The sequence below is a fragment of the Sciurus carolinensis genome, chromosome 1 (assembly GCF_902686445.1).
Source record: "Sciurus carolinensis chromosome 1, mSciCar1.2, whole genome shotgun sequence".
Taxonomy (NCBI): domain Eukaryota; kingdom Metazoa; phylum Chordata; class Mammalia; order Rodentia; family Sciuridae; genus Sciurus; species Sciurus carolinensis.
In genome coordinates, this window is record NC_062213.1 from 165,762,359 (window position 1) to 165,780,686 (window position 18,328).

General features: G+C 36.8%; 1 protein-coding gene across 2 annotated transcripts in view; it reads right to left on the reverse strand.

The window, feature by feature from the left end:
- The window catches only part of Ttc4 (tetratricopeptide repeat domain 4), a 31,682-nt gene that overhangs the window by 12,640 nt on the left and 714 nt on the right, over positions 1-18,328 (reverse strand). For both annotated transcript variants that reach the window (XM_047548677.1, XM_047548670.1), the window contains exons 2-5: positions 18,203-18,320; positions 16,303-16,464; positions 9,694-9,771; positions 8,170-8,294 (exon numbers count right to left, since the gene is read on the reverse strand). In XM_047548677.1, the coding sequence (XP_047404633.1) occupies positions 8,170-8,294; positions 9,694-9,771; positions 16,303-16,464; positions 18,203-18,320 (483 nt within the window). The remainder of the gene's footprint in view (positions 1-8,169; positions 8,295-9,693; positions 9,772-16,302; positions 16,465-18,202; positions 18,321-18,328) is intronic.

Sequence of the window (18,328 nt, forward strand, 5' to 3'; positions counted from 1 at the left end):
ATTATCAAATAATATTTCTTTGCATGAACATACTGTAATCTGTGTATCTATTCTCCCATTGTTGGACACAAACCCTGTTTCTAGGTTGTTACATAAGGAAAAGTCTATGAACATTTGTATACAAGTCTTTTTGTGAGCATGTTTTAATTTCTCTTTAGGTAGACACCTAGAAATGAAACTGCTAGGTCACAGGATGTATCCGAAACAAAACACTGATTTCAAAAGTGGTTTTACCATTTTATATGTCTCTGGCAATGTATGAAAGGTCTATATCTTCACCAATATTTGATATTGTCAGTCTTTTTAAAGTTTTAACTATTCAGGTGGGTATGAATGGGAATCTCATTGAGGTTTCTTTTCTTTTGCTGTACTGGGGATGAACCAAGTCTTGAGCATGCCAGGCATGCCAGGTAGGCAGAGTTCTACCACTGAGCTGTATCCCCAAGCTTGCTTGTTTTGTTTTTTGAGACAGTGTCTTACTAAATTACCAAGGCTGCTCTCATACTTGCAATCCTGCCTCAGCCTCCTGAGCTGCTGGGATTACAGGTGTGCACCACCTCACCTGGCATCCTTGAGTTTTAATTTACATTTCCCTGATGAGTAACTATGCTGTACACATTTTCATGTGCTTATTGTAAATCTTCTTTTGAGAAGTGTCTGCATTTTTTTTTAACCACATTTTTATTTATCTATTTTGGTACTAGGGAATGAACCCAGGGGCACTCAACCACTGAGCCACATCCCCAGCCCTTTTTTGTATTTTATTGAGAGACAGGGTCTCACTGAGTTGCTTAGGTTCTTGATAAATTGCTGAGACTGGTTTTCAACTCTCAATCCTCCTGCCCCCGCCTCCGAGTTGCTGGGATTACAGGTGTGCATCACTGCACCTGGCTTACCACATTTTAAAATTTTGGTGTTTTGTGTTTTTGGTGTTGAGTAGATTTCTTTATGTATTCTGGATACAAATCCTTTATTAGATATATGTACTGCAAATTTTTTCTTCCATTTTATGGCTTGCCTTTTAGTTTTCTTAATGATGCCTTATGGATCAGAATTTTTTATTGTTGACTAAGTTCCACTTATTAATAAAATTGTCTTTTATGGTTGGTAAATGTTTTAATTTTTGAAAATCAAGGTGAAATTCACATTAAAAAATTAACAATTGACCATCTTAAGGTATACAGTGACATTCAGTACATTCACTATATTGTGCAATCAATACCTCCATCTAGCTCCATGACCTTTTCAGTACCCTGAAAGGTAACCCCATACTCATGAAGCAGTCACTTCTCATTCCACTCTCCCCACCAACCCCTAGCAACCATTGATCTGCTTTCTGTGTCCACAGATCTACTTATTTTGGATGTTTCATATAAATGGAGTCATCTATATGTGATATTTTTTGTGTCTGTCTTCCTTCATAGTGTTTTTGAGGTATCCACATTTTAGCATGAATCAATCCATTCTTTTTATGGCTGAATAATATTCCATTAAGTGGATATACCACATTTTATCCACTCATCAGCTGATGGACATTTAGACTGTTCTATTCTTGCTATTGTTAACAGTGTTACTATGAACATTCAGGTACAAGTATTTGTTTGAATACTTGTTTTCAATTCTTTGAAAGTATATAAGGTAGGAGTAGAACAGCTGGATCATATGGCAATTTTGTTTAACCTTTTGAGGAACTGCCAAACTTTTCAACAACAGCAGCATCATTGCAATATATGAGGTTTCTAATTTCTCCACATCCATACCAACATGTTAGTTTTCTTTAAAAAAAAATGTATAGTCATCCTAGTGGTTGTGAAATAGTATTTCTCTGTGGTTCAAAGTTGTATTTCCTTATTATTAATGACATTAAGCTTTTTTCTATGGGTTTGTTGGCCATTTGTGTATCATCACTGGAGAAATGTTTATTCAGATTCTTTGCTCATTTGAAAAACAGAGTTATCTTATTGCTGAGATGTTAAGAGTTCAGTATAGATTCCAGATAGATGGGTGTTATGGAGCATGCCTGTGATCCCAGCAGGAGGATCACAAGTTTGAGGTCAGCCTCAGCAACTTAGCAAGACCCTGTCTCAAAAATAAAAAATAAGCTAGGCACAGTGGCACACACCTATAATCCCAGTGGTTGAGGAAGCTGGGGTAGGATGATTGTGAGTTCAAAACCAACCTCAGCAATTTAGCAAGTCCTAAATAACTCAGCAAGACCCTGTCTCTAAATAAAATATAAAAAAGGACTGGGGATGTGGCTCTGTGGTTAACTGCCCCAGGTTCAATCCCTGGTACCAAAAATAAAATAAAACAAAATTAAATTAAATTAAAAAGATTAAGATGGCTGGGGATGTAGCTCAGTAAAAGTCCCTGGGTTAAGTCTCTAGTCCCCCCCCAAAAAAAATTATATATAAAATAATAAACATATATACATACTTTTTTCTAGATAAAAGTCTCTAGCCAGATGACTTACAAATATTTTTTCCCATTCTGTGGACTGTTTTTTCACTATTTTGAGTTTTTTTTTTTTTTTTTTTTTCTTTTTTGGGGGGTGGTTAGTACTAGGGATTGAGCCCAGGGTCTTGTGTGTGCTAGGTGAACACTCTTATCACTGAACTACATCTCCATCATCTTTTCACTTTTTTGATGGTATCTTCTAAAGCAAAAAAGGTTTTATTTTGATGAAGTCCCATTTATTTTTTCTTTTCTTGCTTGGACTTTATGTCATATCTTAAAAACCATTGCCTAATTCAAGGTCACAAAGACTAATGCCTATTTTCCTTCTAGGAGTTTTATAATTTTAACTCTTACATTTAGCTTTTAGATCCATTTGGAGATAAACTTTCTTATATAATCTGAAGTAGGAGTTCAACTTCATTCTGCTACATGTGGCTATCCAGATGTTCCAGAATCATTTGCTGAAGACTATTCTTTCCCCACTGAATAACCTCAGCACCCTTCTTGAAAATCAATTCCCTACAAATGGTGTTTATTTCTGAGCTCTCAATTCTACTACACTTATCTACATGTCTATTTTTATGCCAGTACTACCATGTCTTGATTGCTATAGCTTTGTGGTACATTTTGAAATTAGGAGGTATGAGTCTTCCAACTTTGTTTCTCAAGACTGTTTTGGCTATTCGGTGTCCCTTGAATTTCTAAATGAATATTATGATAAGCTTGTCAACTTCTGCAAAGAAGTCAGTTGGAATTTTGATGAAGATTGTATGGTTGGGCTGGGGAGATAGCTCAGTTGGTAGAGTGCTTGCCTTGCAAGCACGAGGCCCTGGGTTCGATCCCCAGCACCGCAAAAAAAAAAAAAAAAAGAAGATTGTATGGTCTGTATAATTAGTGTTCTAATTTAAAAAAAGAAAGATCATATGATCTGGCACACCAATTTGGAGAGTACTACCATTTTTACAATTATTAAGATCTAATCCAGAAAAAATGGTTCATCTTCCCATTTATTTATATCTTCTTCAGTTCCTTTCAATGGTGTTTGGTAATTTCAGAGCATAAGTTTTATGCTACTTTTGTTAAATTTATTAATTATTTTATTTTTTGATGGTATTATGAATGAAATTGTATTGTTTCCTCAATTCAATTTTTAGGATGTTCATTAAAAGTCTAAGGTATACAACTGATTTTTGTATATTGATGTTGTAAACCTACAACCTTGCTCAACTTGTAAGTCCCAAGAAATTTTTACTGGATCCCTTAGGATTTTCTATACATGAGGTTATATCATTTGCAAGAGAAATACTTTTACTTCTTCCTCTCTTTCAATTTTGAAGAAGAGGTTTGCTGGATATGGAATTCTTGGGATTTTTTTCTTTCTGCACTCTGAATATGTCATCCCACTGCCTTTTAACCTTCATAGTTTCTGATAAGAAATCAGCTGTTAATTTCATTGAGGCTTGCTTATACATGAAGAGTTTCTCTTGCTGCTTTAAGATTCTTTTCTTGTCTTTCACCAATTTGATGATTATGTGTCTAGATGTAGACCACTTTGGATGTACAGATTACTATTTTTCATTAAACTTGACAAGTTTTTAGTCATCATTTCTTCAAATACTCTTTTGTCCCTTTTTCTCTCTTCCCTCCAGTTTTGGAACCTCAGTTATTCCTATACTGGCACACTTCATGGCATCCTGGAGGTCTCTCAGTCTCTTCATCTTTCTTTTTTTTTTTTTTTCCATTCTCAACAGAGCTATCTTCAAGTTTGCAGATTCTTTTCTGCATGCTCAAATTCACTGCTGAGTTTCTCTAGTGAATTTTATATTTCAGTTATTGTACTTTTTTACTACAGAAATTCTATTAGATTCTTTTAAATAATTTCTCTTCATTGGCATTACTACCTGGTAAGACATTACTCTGTGCTTTTCTTTAGTTCTTTAGACATTATTTTCTTTCATTCTTAGAACATATTTAAATGAGATAGTTTTATAGTCATTGTCTAGTAAATCCCATGTCTGAGCTTCCTCAAGGACAGTTTCTATTGACTTTTCCTCCTCTGTGTACTTTCTTCCTTTGTGGCATGTCTTATAATCTTTTGCTGAAAATCAGACACTAGCCTGTAAATCCAGCAACGTGAGGGGCTGAGGCAGGAGGACTGAAAGTTCAAGGCCAGCCTCAGCAACTTAGCAAGACCCTGTCTCAAAATAAAAAATAAGAAGGTAAAGCAATTCCCAGTATGGAAGGAAGAAAGGAAGCCAGACACTATAAAGTGGCAACTCCAGAAATCGTATTTTTACCACCTACCCCTGGAATTTATTATTGTTGCTGTTACTGTGTTTGGTTATTTTTTTTGAACTAATTCTGTAAAACATCTGTATTCTGTCATACATGACCATTAAAGTCTTGACTCATTAGTTCAGTAGTCAGCTAATAACTGAACACAGATTTCCCTAAATGCCTGAGCCAGTAAGCTTCCAGCGGCTGCCTAGAGGCTCTGTGGCCATGCTGGAGCACACCTTTAACACACATTTGAGTAGCTTCAGCTTAGAATTCTACCTTAGCCACCACTTCCTACTTGGTCGGTGAGGTGGAGAGTTTAGGTTCCTCTCAGGTCTTTTCTAAGCACATGTATAACACCCTTGACATACATGTAACCTTCCAGATTTCCCAGGAATACTGGAGCTTTCTTTCCAAAGCCCCTACAGAATTTCATCCCTAGCTTTTCCTTTTAAGCTTTCTGGTAAGCCTACATTATCTGTCCTAAATGCTATCTGGTGCCTTAGGTATGTGGAATCTTAAATAATTAACTGTAATGGTTTCTGATGAATGTTCTCCCTTTTAATCTCCCTGTTTCCCTACCCTATGTGAAAAATCTTTCCATATTGGGTGAGCTCCAAGTTGGGTCATACAAAGACAGCCTGTAGCAGGGTCCTCTAGGGATCTATCAGCAGGTCAAATAATGAGAGTTCTCTGGGAATGAGACTTTGAAGGAACTGCAATCCTTTTCTGTTTTCTCCCATGGTTGCCAGGCTGTTTTTTGTCACCATGACTATGGGCTACCAGCTTTCATAGCCACTGTGGAACTGGGAAGGGAGAGATAGGACCAGAGCAAGTTGAAATGTCACCAGTTTATTATTCGTACGGAGACTTGGCCGTGTTTTTTGTTGTTGTTGTTTGTTTGTTTGTTTGTACTGGGGATTGGACTCAGGGACACTCAACCACTAAGTCACATCCCTGGCCCTATTTCGTATTTTATTTAGAGACAGGGTCTCACTGAGTGGCTTAGCGTGTCACCAATGCTGAGACTGCCTTTGAACTCAGGATTCTCCTGCTTCAACCTCCCAATGTTTTGTTTTGTTTTGTTTTGTTTTTATTCTTTTTTGACATTAGTTTTATTTCTGAAAACAGAAAAGTATACTAAAGGATTTCTATGTGGTATTTCCTGTAGTCAATGGGTAATCTAGCAGGTGAGGTCAAATCACTCCCTTAAAAGGCATTCCATTTATGTGAAAACAGTTGCTATCACAGTCTTAGAAGTGCTGCTTTTTATTCCTGTTAAATTCTGAATGTTCTATATAACACTTAATTCTACCCACACACACCACCAAGAAAGCAAGCAGCACACCAGGCAAGTACCTAAATTCTCTGTCCTTCGGACCTCAAGAAACTGTCCCTTCGTGGCCAAGGTGACTTTCTACCCTTACCTACCCTCTCCAGGAAGAGCTCTCAGCTCACCATCTTGCACAGTAAACAAAAAAAGAACTCCAGGGACTTAGAGAGAGATCACAAAGACTCTCCAAGTGAAATTGCTTTCAAGAGTCATGGGAACAGAATGAGTTTCACTTAGGAAATTCCCTCCTAGCCTCCCTTTAAAAAGCAATTAAACCTAGAGAAAAAAGGAGTTAGAACTTCATTTGTGTGTTATTTTCACAACCTCATCAATATTTTTGTACTTAAAAAGTTCATGGAACATTAGCCATGTTTCTTGAATAAACACTTCCTAGACTGCTGCAAGCCTCTGGTTCATTTCCAGAGTTCTAGAAAAGTTGATTCTGACCATTTCTGCCAGTTTTCTCATTGATTTTATGGAGGAGAGAATTTTTGTAGGTCTTCAGTAAACTATTTCAGTGATATCACCTTTATTTTAAATCTACTTGTCCTATCAATTACTGAGAGAGAGGGATACTATCAATTCCATCTATTTGTGGACTTGTCTTTTCCTTCCTTGGGTTGTCAATTTTTGTTTTATGTATTTTGAAGCTCTGTTACTAAGTTCTTACACATTTAGAACTATTGAATCTTCTTATAAGATGATCCTATGACATTTTAAAAATGTCTCACTTTACTTCTAGCAATACTCATTGCTTTGAAGTCCACTTCAGATTTAGCCACATGACATCTACTTCTTACATGTGCCAAGCACATAGGAATCCAGAATCATACAAGACATATGAGAATAATTTTGCTATTCAGTAAGCAAAGTCAGTCAGATTTGATGTCAGACTTTTGGGCCCTGAAATCTCCCCTAAATTGCATCTTTGCTACAGGACCAAGAAGCTTGCACTTAAGTCCACTGTGGGTTTTCCATGGACAGGTGTGGCCACAGCTTTTCACAGAAGTCTTCTGGACATTCACTCCTGTATATACACTTTTAGAAATGCTAGAAAACCCCAATCACCTGGGCTTAAAATTCTGTTTACTTAAGGCCATAGATATCTACCTTTTCTGTCATTTCAGTCATGAGAATGACTTCTGACTCCCTGTTCAGATTCTCTGGTCACTAAAATTTCCTATTCCACAGAATAAGCAGTGAAGATACCTAAACCAGGAAAAGGAGACATGAAGTTTTGTTCTGGTTTTGTACTGAACAGACATATGATGTGGGCAATTTCCTGATCTCTCTGTGCTTTAGCTATCTTACTAGTAAAAGAAGAATTAGAATAGTTCCTACCTCATAGGGGTATTGTGTGGTTTAGATGACTTAATATAAGGGAAATTTTTAAACTAGAGCCTAGAACATATACATAGTAAATACTATCTAAATATTGGGTAATATTTTTGGTATTTATGGTATTCTGTTATTACTGTTTTATCATTAGTCAGAAATGTGGCCTTGCTTCAGTAAGTAACAGGTGTCTTAAATACTGGGAGTCACACATTATTGTAGAAGCTTAAGGCTTCATTTAAATGTTTAGCTGTTCTTTCTTCTATTTCAAGAACTCTACACTATACAGATAAACTAATGCACTCTTATTTGTTTCCTATTGATTGAAATAATATTCAATTCAAAAGTCAGTTTTTATAAAGTCATTACTGTAGGTCAGGAAATGGAGGAGGAGGAAAAGGAAGAAGAAAAAGCAGGAGGAGGGCAAAGTTAGATACCACTACTATACATACTGTATGTTCTGGCTTAAATCAATTTACTTGTTTATTTACTCTTTTGTGTTCTCTACAGAGTTCCAAGGACAGGAACTGATTTTTTTTTTTTTATTTGTGTGTGTGTGTGTGTGTGTGTGTGTGTGTGTGTTTATTGCTAGGAATCAAACCTAGGGCCTCATGCATGCAAAGCATGCACTTACAAAAGCTACATCTCCAGCACCCAGGGTTTTTTGGTTTTGTTTTTGATTTTAGCAGGAAACACTTTATAGTGACCTGAGAGATGCAATCTGGTATATGCGAATTAGCAAAAGCCAATCATCTGCTGTTACCAACCTTTAGCTTGTCTGCTTTAGCCCTTATTTCCAGAAGCTTCTTCTCCTTGGCATCTATCTGCAGCCCCTCATCACACCAGCTCACAGCCTCAGCAAAGTGTTTCAGTTCCAGATGACACAGGGCACCTATAGAAACCAGGGCCCTTAAGATCTAGAATGACTTACACAGAAAAGCCCTACCTTGAACAAACCTTTCCCCTTCCAGCTATCAGTCAGTCCCCTGAAGAGAAAACAGAGGATGAAGTCCCTTGAACCTCAGTCCCCAGACAAAGAAGAATATTTTTTTTGTGTGTTGTAGATCAAAAATACCCCTAGTGCCCATTCAGTTCAAAACTCCTCTAAGTCTCCCTGGTATAAAGGACTCTAAAAGTAGGGAAGTTTATGTAGGGCTTACTGGCAAAGAACAAAGGCTCTGGAATCAGACTGGTCTGGCTCTGGAAATCAGCTAGACTTTGGAAAAAGGACTGAGCAACTCCAAGCTCCAGTTTCCTTGTATGCAAATAGGAAGAATAATCCCATCTCATATAATTTTAAAAACAAAAGAAAGCAGAGTTTCCTTCAGCTATTTATCATGATAGTAACAAGACCAAAGACATTAGGTCTCTCCTAATTTTGTTCCTTATGACCATTAGTTTAAGTTACCTCTTCCATTAAAATATTTTAAAGAAATCGTGTGTTTTTCTCTAGTTAGCCTTTTTAGGCTTTCCACAGAATTTCAAAATATCAGAATTATAAAGACTTAGATGTCAAAGGAATATAACACCATCTTCCAGGGATGAACAAACTAATACTCAGAATGAGTATAGTTACATTATAAGGGAAAATCAACAACTGAATTCAGGATTATGGACTTCTAGCCTAAGGCTAATTCCACAGGACTACATTCTATATGCCAATTTTTATTCAGTACCTTCTTTCTATACAGCTGAGGAACAAGGACTTAGAACCATCTGCTAGCCATGAACACCTAAAGAAACATAACTTAATAGAGCATTTTAAGCTGGTTCATAAGAATGCAGGGAAGATTAATGTGTGATGAATAAAGTTTGCAAAGCATCTCTGAGGTTCTCAAAGAAAAGGTGAAGTATAAAAGTAATATAAGGTCAGACTACAAAAGGAAAAATAATCTGGGGCCATCTCAGCATCAGAGTTACCAGCAAAGGTCCCATAACTTATCTTTTCACTAAATTAACAAGGCGTTTGAAGATCTTGCCTTTCAATCAGCTAATATGGAAAAAAATTAGAATGTAGCTTCTGGGATTAATTTATTCTTTACAAATTTAAAAAGAGGAGTTTCAATTTCTATACACATGCTTAAAGCATAAAGGATTAGAGTATTCTCTTTTAAAACTGGCATGGTGCTATTGATAAGGAAGAGGAGCTTAATATCAAGAGTGCAAAAATAAGATAACTTCACTAGGAAGTATCCTAATACCTCAACATGAAAGCTTTAAATATCAATTTTTGGTAGGTGAATACCAGCTTTTCCATAATGATAATCATACAACAGTTCTACAAGTCTTACCTCTTACTATTGCTTTGAGGTGGCAGGGTTTTAGCTTTCTGGCAGCCATCACATCATTGAGAGCAGAACGAAAATTGCCTAAAAAAAAAAAAGTCATTCAGTAAAAGAAAGAACAAGTTTTGAGATCAAATGTTTCCAAAATTTTATGTAACAAAAACAATCTTGGGGAAAACATATATCAGAATGCCGTTTTCAGTTGCTCATGTAGGCCTTAGAAATATATATAACATCAAACAATCCACAGAACTACAAATGGCTAGTAAGCATGTGAAGAGATGTGAAGTGACGTCACTAGTGATCAGGAAATTAAAACTGACATGAAACTGGTAAAAAGTAAAGATGGGCTTGGGTTGTGGCTCAGTCGTAGAGTGTTTGCCTAGCATTTGTGAGGCACTGGATTCGATTCTCAGCACCACATATAAATAAAATGAATAAAATAAAGGTCTATCAACAGCTTAAAAAATTGTATATATATATATATATATAAAAATATATAATATATATAAAGCACACTCAGTATAAATTAGAGAGCGAATTAGCATGTACTTTGTGTAAATACTTTGACCCAAAAATTTCTTCTCAACATTATCCTCAAAAAAATTTGTATACATGTGCAAGGACAGATATAAAAGCATATTAATTACAGCATTACTTTTAATTCAAAAAGCTGGAGATAACTCAAATATCTTCAATTTGGTAATGACTAAATAAGTTTTGGTAAATCCATACTATTGAATATTATTCAGTCATTAAAAGGAGAGTGAGACAGATTTGCAGGTAACAGATATGGTAGGATGTCAGTACTATACTGTTTTAAGTGGTAGTACTCCAGGTAGATACCAGATTTGTTTGTGTAAAATAAACCAAACTAAATATCTAGACATACACACACACACACACACACACACACACACACACACACACACGTAAGTGCATTTTAAAAAGAGTACAATTGGGCTGGTGTTGTGGCTCAGCGGTAGAGCACTTGCCTAGCATGTGTGAGACACTGGGTTTGATTCTCAGCACCGCATGCAAATGAATAAAGTAAAGGTCTATCAACATTTAAAAAAAAAAAAAAAAAGAGTACAATTACACACACACAAAGTTATCCAAACTAAGAGGAAGGCATGAGACAGATTTACAATATAAATATTGCTTAATGTAATACCAGATTTTTTTTTTTTTTTTTTGTACCAGGGATTGAACGCAGGGGGTGCTTAACCACTGAGCCATTTAAATTTATATTTAAATAAAATATAAAAAGATTTTATTTATTTAACATTTTATTTAGAGACAGGGTCTCATTGAGTTGCTTAGGGCCTCACTAAGTTGCTGAAGCTAGCTTTGAACTCTAGATTTGCCTGCCTCAGTCTCCCAAGCCACTGGGATTACAGGCATGTGCTACCACACCTGGCCATAATAACCTTATTTCTAGTTTACACTGTTCCTAGTTTAGACTGTAAATATTACTTAATGGTTTACTATTTGCCTATTAATTTCACTTCTAAAACTCTAGACCAGGGGTCAGCAAATCTTTCTGTGGAGGGCCAAATAGTAATCACTTTAGACTTTGCAGGTCACATGTGGTCTGCTACACATTCTTCTTTGTGTATTTAATAATCCTTTAAAAATATAAAGAACAATTTTAGTTCATAGCCAGTCGGGGGCCAGACATGGTCTGTGAGCCACAGTTTATCAAATCCTGCTTTCATCTAAGGAATAATCAGAATTACTGAAAAAACTTTATGTCTAACTTTGTTCATTTTTACATGATTAAAAAACCTCCACATAGTTTATACACTCAAAAATAGTAGAACAAGCTGGCATGGTGTTGCACACCTATAATCCCAGCAGCTCAGGAGGCTGAGGCAGAGGTATCTTGAGTTCAAAGCCAGTCTCAGCAAAAGCAAGGCACTAGACAACTCAGTGAGACCCTGTCTCTAAATAAAATACAAAATTGGGCTGGGGATGTGGTTTAGTGGCTGAGTACCCCTAGGTTCAATCTCCAGTACCCACCCAAAGAAATAATAATTTAAGAAAATGTCTTAGAAATGAGTCCAGACTGAAAGGGTCCATAGATTACCCAACACATAGAACCATATCCTAAACAAAATGTTTCAGCACACCAAACATAAAATGAAAATCCTAGAAGCTTCCAAAGAGAAAAATTCAGAATGCCAGAATCAGAATAGTTCTAGACATATCAACAGCAATAATGGAAGCTAGAAAAGAGTTATGTATACAAATGCCTTATATATAACTGGCAGAGTGAATGGTGCACACCTATCATCCCAGCAACTCAGGAGGCTGAGGCAGAAGGATCACAAATTTGAGGTCAATTTAGCAAGGCCCTGGCAATTTAGAGAGACCCTGTCTCAAAGGAAAAAATTAAAAGGGCTGGGGATGCAGCTCAGTGGTAAAGTGTCCCACTGGGTTCAATCCCCACTTACTGGGAAAAAAAGAAAAAAAGTGATGGCAGGATAACAGAGGCAGAGAAACCAACCAGTCCATACTGGAGTAGGCCAGAGGCTCCAGAGGGGTGTCATCAATCAGGTAAATAGATATAACATAGATATGACACCTGATGAGGAAGGGAGTAAGAAAAGAGGGCAAGAGTACAGTATGGACTCAGGGATAAGTACAATTAAAACCAAGTAAGCATAATAATTAAGACAGTTATTACTTAAATTAAAATTTTAAAGTTTTATTACCAAAAAGGAAAATGATCAGAATACTCAACATGGTTCAGTTGTGAATAACAATTACATAGTTACAATGAAAATAATAAATAACAAACATATCAGTATGTACACAGGGCAACAGGATACTTGTTGATCTGTGCTGACAGTCAAGAGAGAGAACAAAGTACTCACTTCCAGCAGTGGGAATCAACAGGTAATGCCCCAAACTGGAAAGTCAAAGCAGCAGCAATACAAGCACATTATTTAGTCATAAGAAAGTACATAAGAAAAGAAATAGCTAAAATAGTAGTGTTTGCCTCTAGGGAGCAGGAAATAGAAAAGGCAGTCAAGGGGCTGATGCCTTCATAACAGGCCTTACAGAACTTTGCCCATTTAAATTATGTGTAGAAGAAACTGTGAACACAAATCAAGACTAATTTTAAATAAATAAATATAACCAGAAGGCTTCATACCAAATGTTCAAAGTGGTGCTTGTGAAACTATGGATGGTCTTACTTTTCTTTTATAATAACCCTTCTGTATTTTTCATTGTTATAATACACTTGTATTACTTTTCATTCATGTCTAAATCAGCAGATAAGGGTCCTCGATTCTAAAAGCAGACATCCATTCATATGAAGGTACAGCCCTGAACCTGTGGAGTACAGAGTAAGAAAACCTCCATTCACAAGAGTAGCCAAGTCAGGTACAGTGGTGCATGCCTGTGATCCCAGAGGCTCAGGAGGCTTAGGCAGTAGGATTTCAAGTTCAAAGCCAGCCTCAGCAACTTAGTGACACCCTAAGCAACTCAGTGAGACCCTATCTCTAAGTTCAATCCCTGGTACCAAACAAAAAAAGAAAGAAAGAAAGAAAGAAAAGAAAAGGAAGAGTAGCCAAGACATTTTGCTCAGGTCCAGTTTTACAGAAATACCTGTGATCGCCACCTGGAATGAGAAATTGCTGGAAAGCCATTCTTCTATTTGTTACTTTTCTGCTACAGTGACTTCTTTAATTCTTCAGATACCTATAACATAACCTTTTCCAGGTTCTCCTCATTTCTTCCTGATTAACCTCTCTTTTGGGCTACTTCATTCAAAAGTTCCCTGAATCTAGTTCCTCAAAGCTTCTTTCTCAGTCACTTGTCTTCTTCTGCTGTACACTGTCCCTGGGGATTGCTCTCTAGGTTAGATTTCACCTGCCTCTCCTGCTGATGACTGTGAATACAGATCTCTGGTCCAAGCCTTTCCCAAGTTTCACTTTCTAAACTTCTCCACCTGGATATCTCATAGGTACTCCAAGTAAACTTAGTATCCCAAGTAAACTCAAGTATTCCCTAAAGTTAACTTTGAATCCCTCATCCCCACCAACTTTCTCTTCTCTAGATTACCTGTTTCAAGTGATGGCAATACTATCTTCCCCAGATTCGAAGAACTCATCCCCAATTTCTCCCCTATATCAACAAGCCAAATCACTATGCTCAAATTAATTTCTACTGAATCCATCTTTTCTTCATCCTCACTGCCACTACCTTCCTCAAAATTCTTCAAATCCAGCAGATGTGGTGGCATATGCCTGTGTAACCCCAGAGGCTTAGGGGGCTGAAGCAGGAGGATCGCAAGTTTGAGGTCAGCCTAGAAAACTTAGCAAGACCCTATCTCAAAATTTAAAAATAGAGCCAGGTGTCATGGAGCACACCTATAATCCCAGCAGCTCAGGAAGTTGAGGCAGGAGGATCACAAGTTCAAAGCCTCAGCAACTTAGCAAGGCCCTAAGCAACTCAACAACCCTGTTTCTTAAAAAAAAAAAAAAAAAAAAAAATATATATATATATATATATATATATATATATATACATGTGTATATATATATATATATATATATGGGCTAGGTATGTGGCTCAGTGGTTAAGCACCCCTAGGTTCAATCCCTGGTACCAAAAAATAATTAATTAACAATAAAAGGGGCTGGGGCCATAGCTCAGTGGTAGAGCACTGGCCTCACATGTGGAAAGACCTGAGTTCAATTCCCAATTCCACACACACACACAAATTCTTTAAGTCTGTCCTCTTCACATCACCTACTAAGGTGATCCTTCTGCAAATTTGTAGAAATGTAATCATATCACTGACCTGCAATAAGGCCTTAAATGTCTCTACACTGACAGCTATATCAAGCTCAAGCCCAGTGTGGCAAACAACTCCATACCCTGGCCTTACCAATTTCTCTAGCCTCCTCACCATTTCCCATCTTGAACCTCCACTGGAAACACTGGTTTTCCTGCATTTCCCCTGCTTTTCCCCTTTGCTGGAATGTCCTGACCAGCTTCTACTAGATTAATGCATATTCTTCCTTTTTTTGGTACCAAGGATTAAACCCAGGGGCACTTACTGACCCACTGAGCTATATTTCCAGCTCTTTTTTATTTTTATAAAATTGAAACAGGAATTTAATTCCTATTTATTGAGACAGGAATGAAGAAAACATTCCTCCTGAAATTAAAGACCAAGTTTCTAGTTCAGGTTCAGGCATTAATGATAAGGACCCTCTTTGGGCTTATGTAAACGGAAGGGGCTTGCTAGCTTAAATAGTCTCTAAGATTCTGTATCACTTGAACTTTTCAATATTTTCTAATGAAACAGACTGAGGGAGAAAATACTTCAAACAGACTTGACGTGGAGATAAATTGCTCAAATGGTGATGAATGCCAACAAACTACTCCAGCAAGACAACAGCACTTGTTTTCTACTGGCCCTTCAGAAATGCCTGAGGTTATTCCCAGGTCCTCTCTAAACTCTGTGATAAGAAACAAGGGCCTAATATGACCCAAACTAGTCACCAGCAATACTGTTACTCAAATAATCAGCACTTCCTAAAGTCACATCAGCAGAACAGCCCTGCATAGTGTTAAAACAAAACTTGAGAAACCCAGGATAAGGTTTTTTGTTGTAGGTTATTTCAGTGCTAAATGTTAATGCACCCTATGTATATGTATGGTTACATGAATGGTGTGAATCTACATTGCGTACAACCATACGAATGAAAAGTTGTACCCCATTTGTGTACAATGAATAAAAATGCAGTCTGTAAAAATAAAAAAATAAAATAAAATGTATGTTGAAAATCTCCAGCAAAGAAGCAGCATTCACTAAACTTCCTCATCCAAGAAATATTTTTTATTTCAAGAGTTCCACAAAATACTCTGAGAAATTTCCCCTTAGATTATAGCTTCTCTCACCTGAAGAGCTCTGCTGCTTTAATCCTTCTAGCATCCTTGAGAAACAGATATTAGGCCCGGGAGGAGGAGGCACTTTTTGAAAGAATAGAAGCATTTGGGCTCAAAGATCAGAAATCATACTGACTCATAAATCAAATACCTTACAAAGTGACCAAGTCGCTTTTTTTTTTGTTTCAGATAGTAAAAATTATACAATCAGTGTTTCCCTTTTCACCATGTCTACTGGGAAGATCAAAATTCAGTTAGAGGGCTGGGGTTGGGGCTCAGTGGTAGAGTGCTTGCCTAGCGTGTGAGACCCTGGGTTCAATTCTCAACACTGCATATTAATAAATATATAAATAAATGTCCATTGACAACAAAAAAATATTTTTAAAAAAATTCAATTAGAATAAATGATCCTTAGTCTAGGTTTCTGGGATGAATAGCTCCTCTTTCTCTGACAATCTCAAACACTCCTCTAGCCATCATAATGGCTTTTTTTTTTTTTTTAATATTTTTAAGTTGTAGACACAACTTGTATCTTTATTGTTGTATCTTTATTTATTTATTCATTTTTACATGGTGACAAGGATCAAACTTAGTGCCACACAAGTGCATGACAAATGCTCTACCACTGAGCTACAATCCCAGCCCCATAATGGCTCTTACAATAAATACATTCTTTAGAAAGAACTTAATAATAAAATAAATTACCCAGATAGAACTGTGCTGCTGCCCGGTTAGTAAAAAGGATAGCATTCAAATCAGGATCTGCACATTTTTTCTTTAATCCTTCAGTGTAAGAAATCACAGCTTTCTTATAGTCTTTTTCTTTAAAGTAGTCATTGCCTTCATCCTTATAGGTTTTGGCTTGTTCTGCAAAAAAGAAAAAAAATAGTCACTATTTTCTACTTTTTAAAAGCTCATTAAGAAGATTCTAAATCATGTATTAATGTAATAAATGATAAACCAAAGAGAAGAAACCAACAGGGACAAGATAAGAAATCAATAAGGAAAGGAAACTCAAAAGTAATACTGTAAGCAACAATAGGTGTTGGAGAGGCTGTGAGGAAAAAGGTACACTCATACATTGCTGGTGGGGTTGCAAATTAGTGCAGCCACTCTGGAAAGCAGTGTGGAGATTCCTTAGAAAACTTGGAATGGACCCACAATTTGACCCAGCTATCTAACTCCTTGGCCTATATCCAAAGGACTTAAAATCAGCATACTACAGTGACGCAGCCACATCAATGTTTATAGCAGCTCAATTCACAATAGCTAGATTGTTGAACCAACCTAGATGCCCTTCAACTGATGAATGGATAAAGAAACTGTGGTATATATACACAACGGAATATTACTCAGCCATAAAGAAGAATAAGATTACGGCATTTGCAGGTAAAGGGATGCAGTTTGAAAATATCATGCTAAGTGAGATAAGCTAATCACAAAAAACAAAGGCCACATGATCTCTCTGATAAGTGGATGATGATACATAACAGGGGGTGGGAGGGAGGCAAAAATGGAGGAAGGATGGATTGTATAGAGGAAAAAAGAGGGGTGGGGAGGGGGTGGGCAAAGGAAAAATAAACAGAATGAGACAAACATCATTACCCTATGTACATGTATGATTACACAAATGGTGCAACTCTACTTCATGAACAACCAGAGAAACAACAGTTGTACCCCATTTGTGTAAAATGAATCAAAATAAACAAATAAAAAAAAAAAAAGTAATACTGTAATAAAAATGGGTATCAACTTGGCACTGTGGTGTGTGGTAGAGAATGCCTGTAATCCCAGAGACTCAGAAGGTTGAGGCAGGATGATCCCAAGCTCAAGGCCTCAGCCTCAGCAACTTTACAGGACCCTCAGCAACTTAGCAAGATCCTATCTCAAAATAAAAAATTAAAAGGACTAGGGATGTAGCTCAGTGGTAAAGCATCCCTGGGTTCAATCCTAGGTACCAGAAACAAAAAAATAAAAAACAAACAAATAGGAGTGTTGATATGGAGAAACAATGTCATGAAAACTTATTGCTACACTCAATTCCAAATATGTTATAAGGCACATTACTAAATACTTAGCAAAAAGAAAAGGAAGTATAAAGGAAAAAAGTATACTCATCCTAGCTTTTGAAAACAGGATTTTTTTTTTTTAATTATTGAGGAAATGGGGGGGATTACAATTCTGCTTTTATCTATGCAATTTTATTCTCTGGGATGCAAATCCCCTTCCTTACCCTAGTAAAAGCCTACAAAATTGTTAAGATTCAGCTCAAATTTCCAATCCACTGAGAGGCCACTCCTACCCCTTCAGTGTTCCAATAGCACTCACTGCAGTTGTGGTGTACATATTGGCACTTAAACACAAGTTTGTCCTAATTCTTCAGTACAACTTAGCTTCTCACTGGAGCCTGACCTTTGAGGACAGGAACTGTGTCTTCTTTACCCCCCATGTCCCCACTGCCTAACAATCTGTAGGTCCAAAGAAATATGTGTGAATAGTGACCAACTGGTTCATGCAACTACTTCATATCAATCAGAACCTTTCTGACTCACACATTATCTCAATTCAATGGAGACAAAAAACAAATGCTAGTCACATAAGATACCTTCTGGAGATCGATCCTCATCAAAAATAATTGACTGGAGGCAAGCCAAATCAGGATTTTCCTTGGGATCAATTTCTGATGGTGCTTTCTTCATAAATAGGGGAATCTTGTCAAATTCCTGCATTT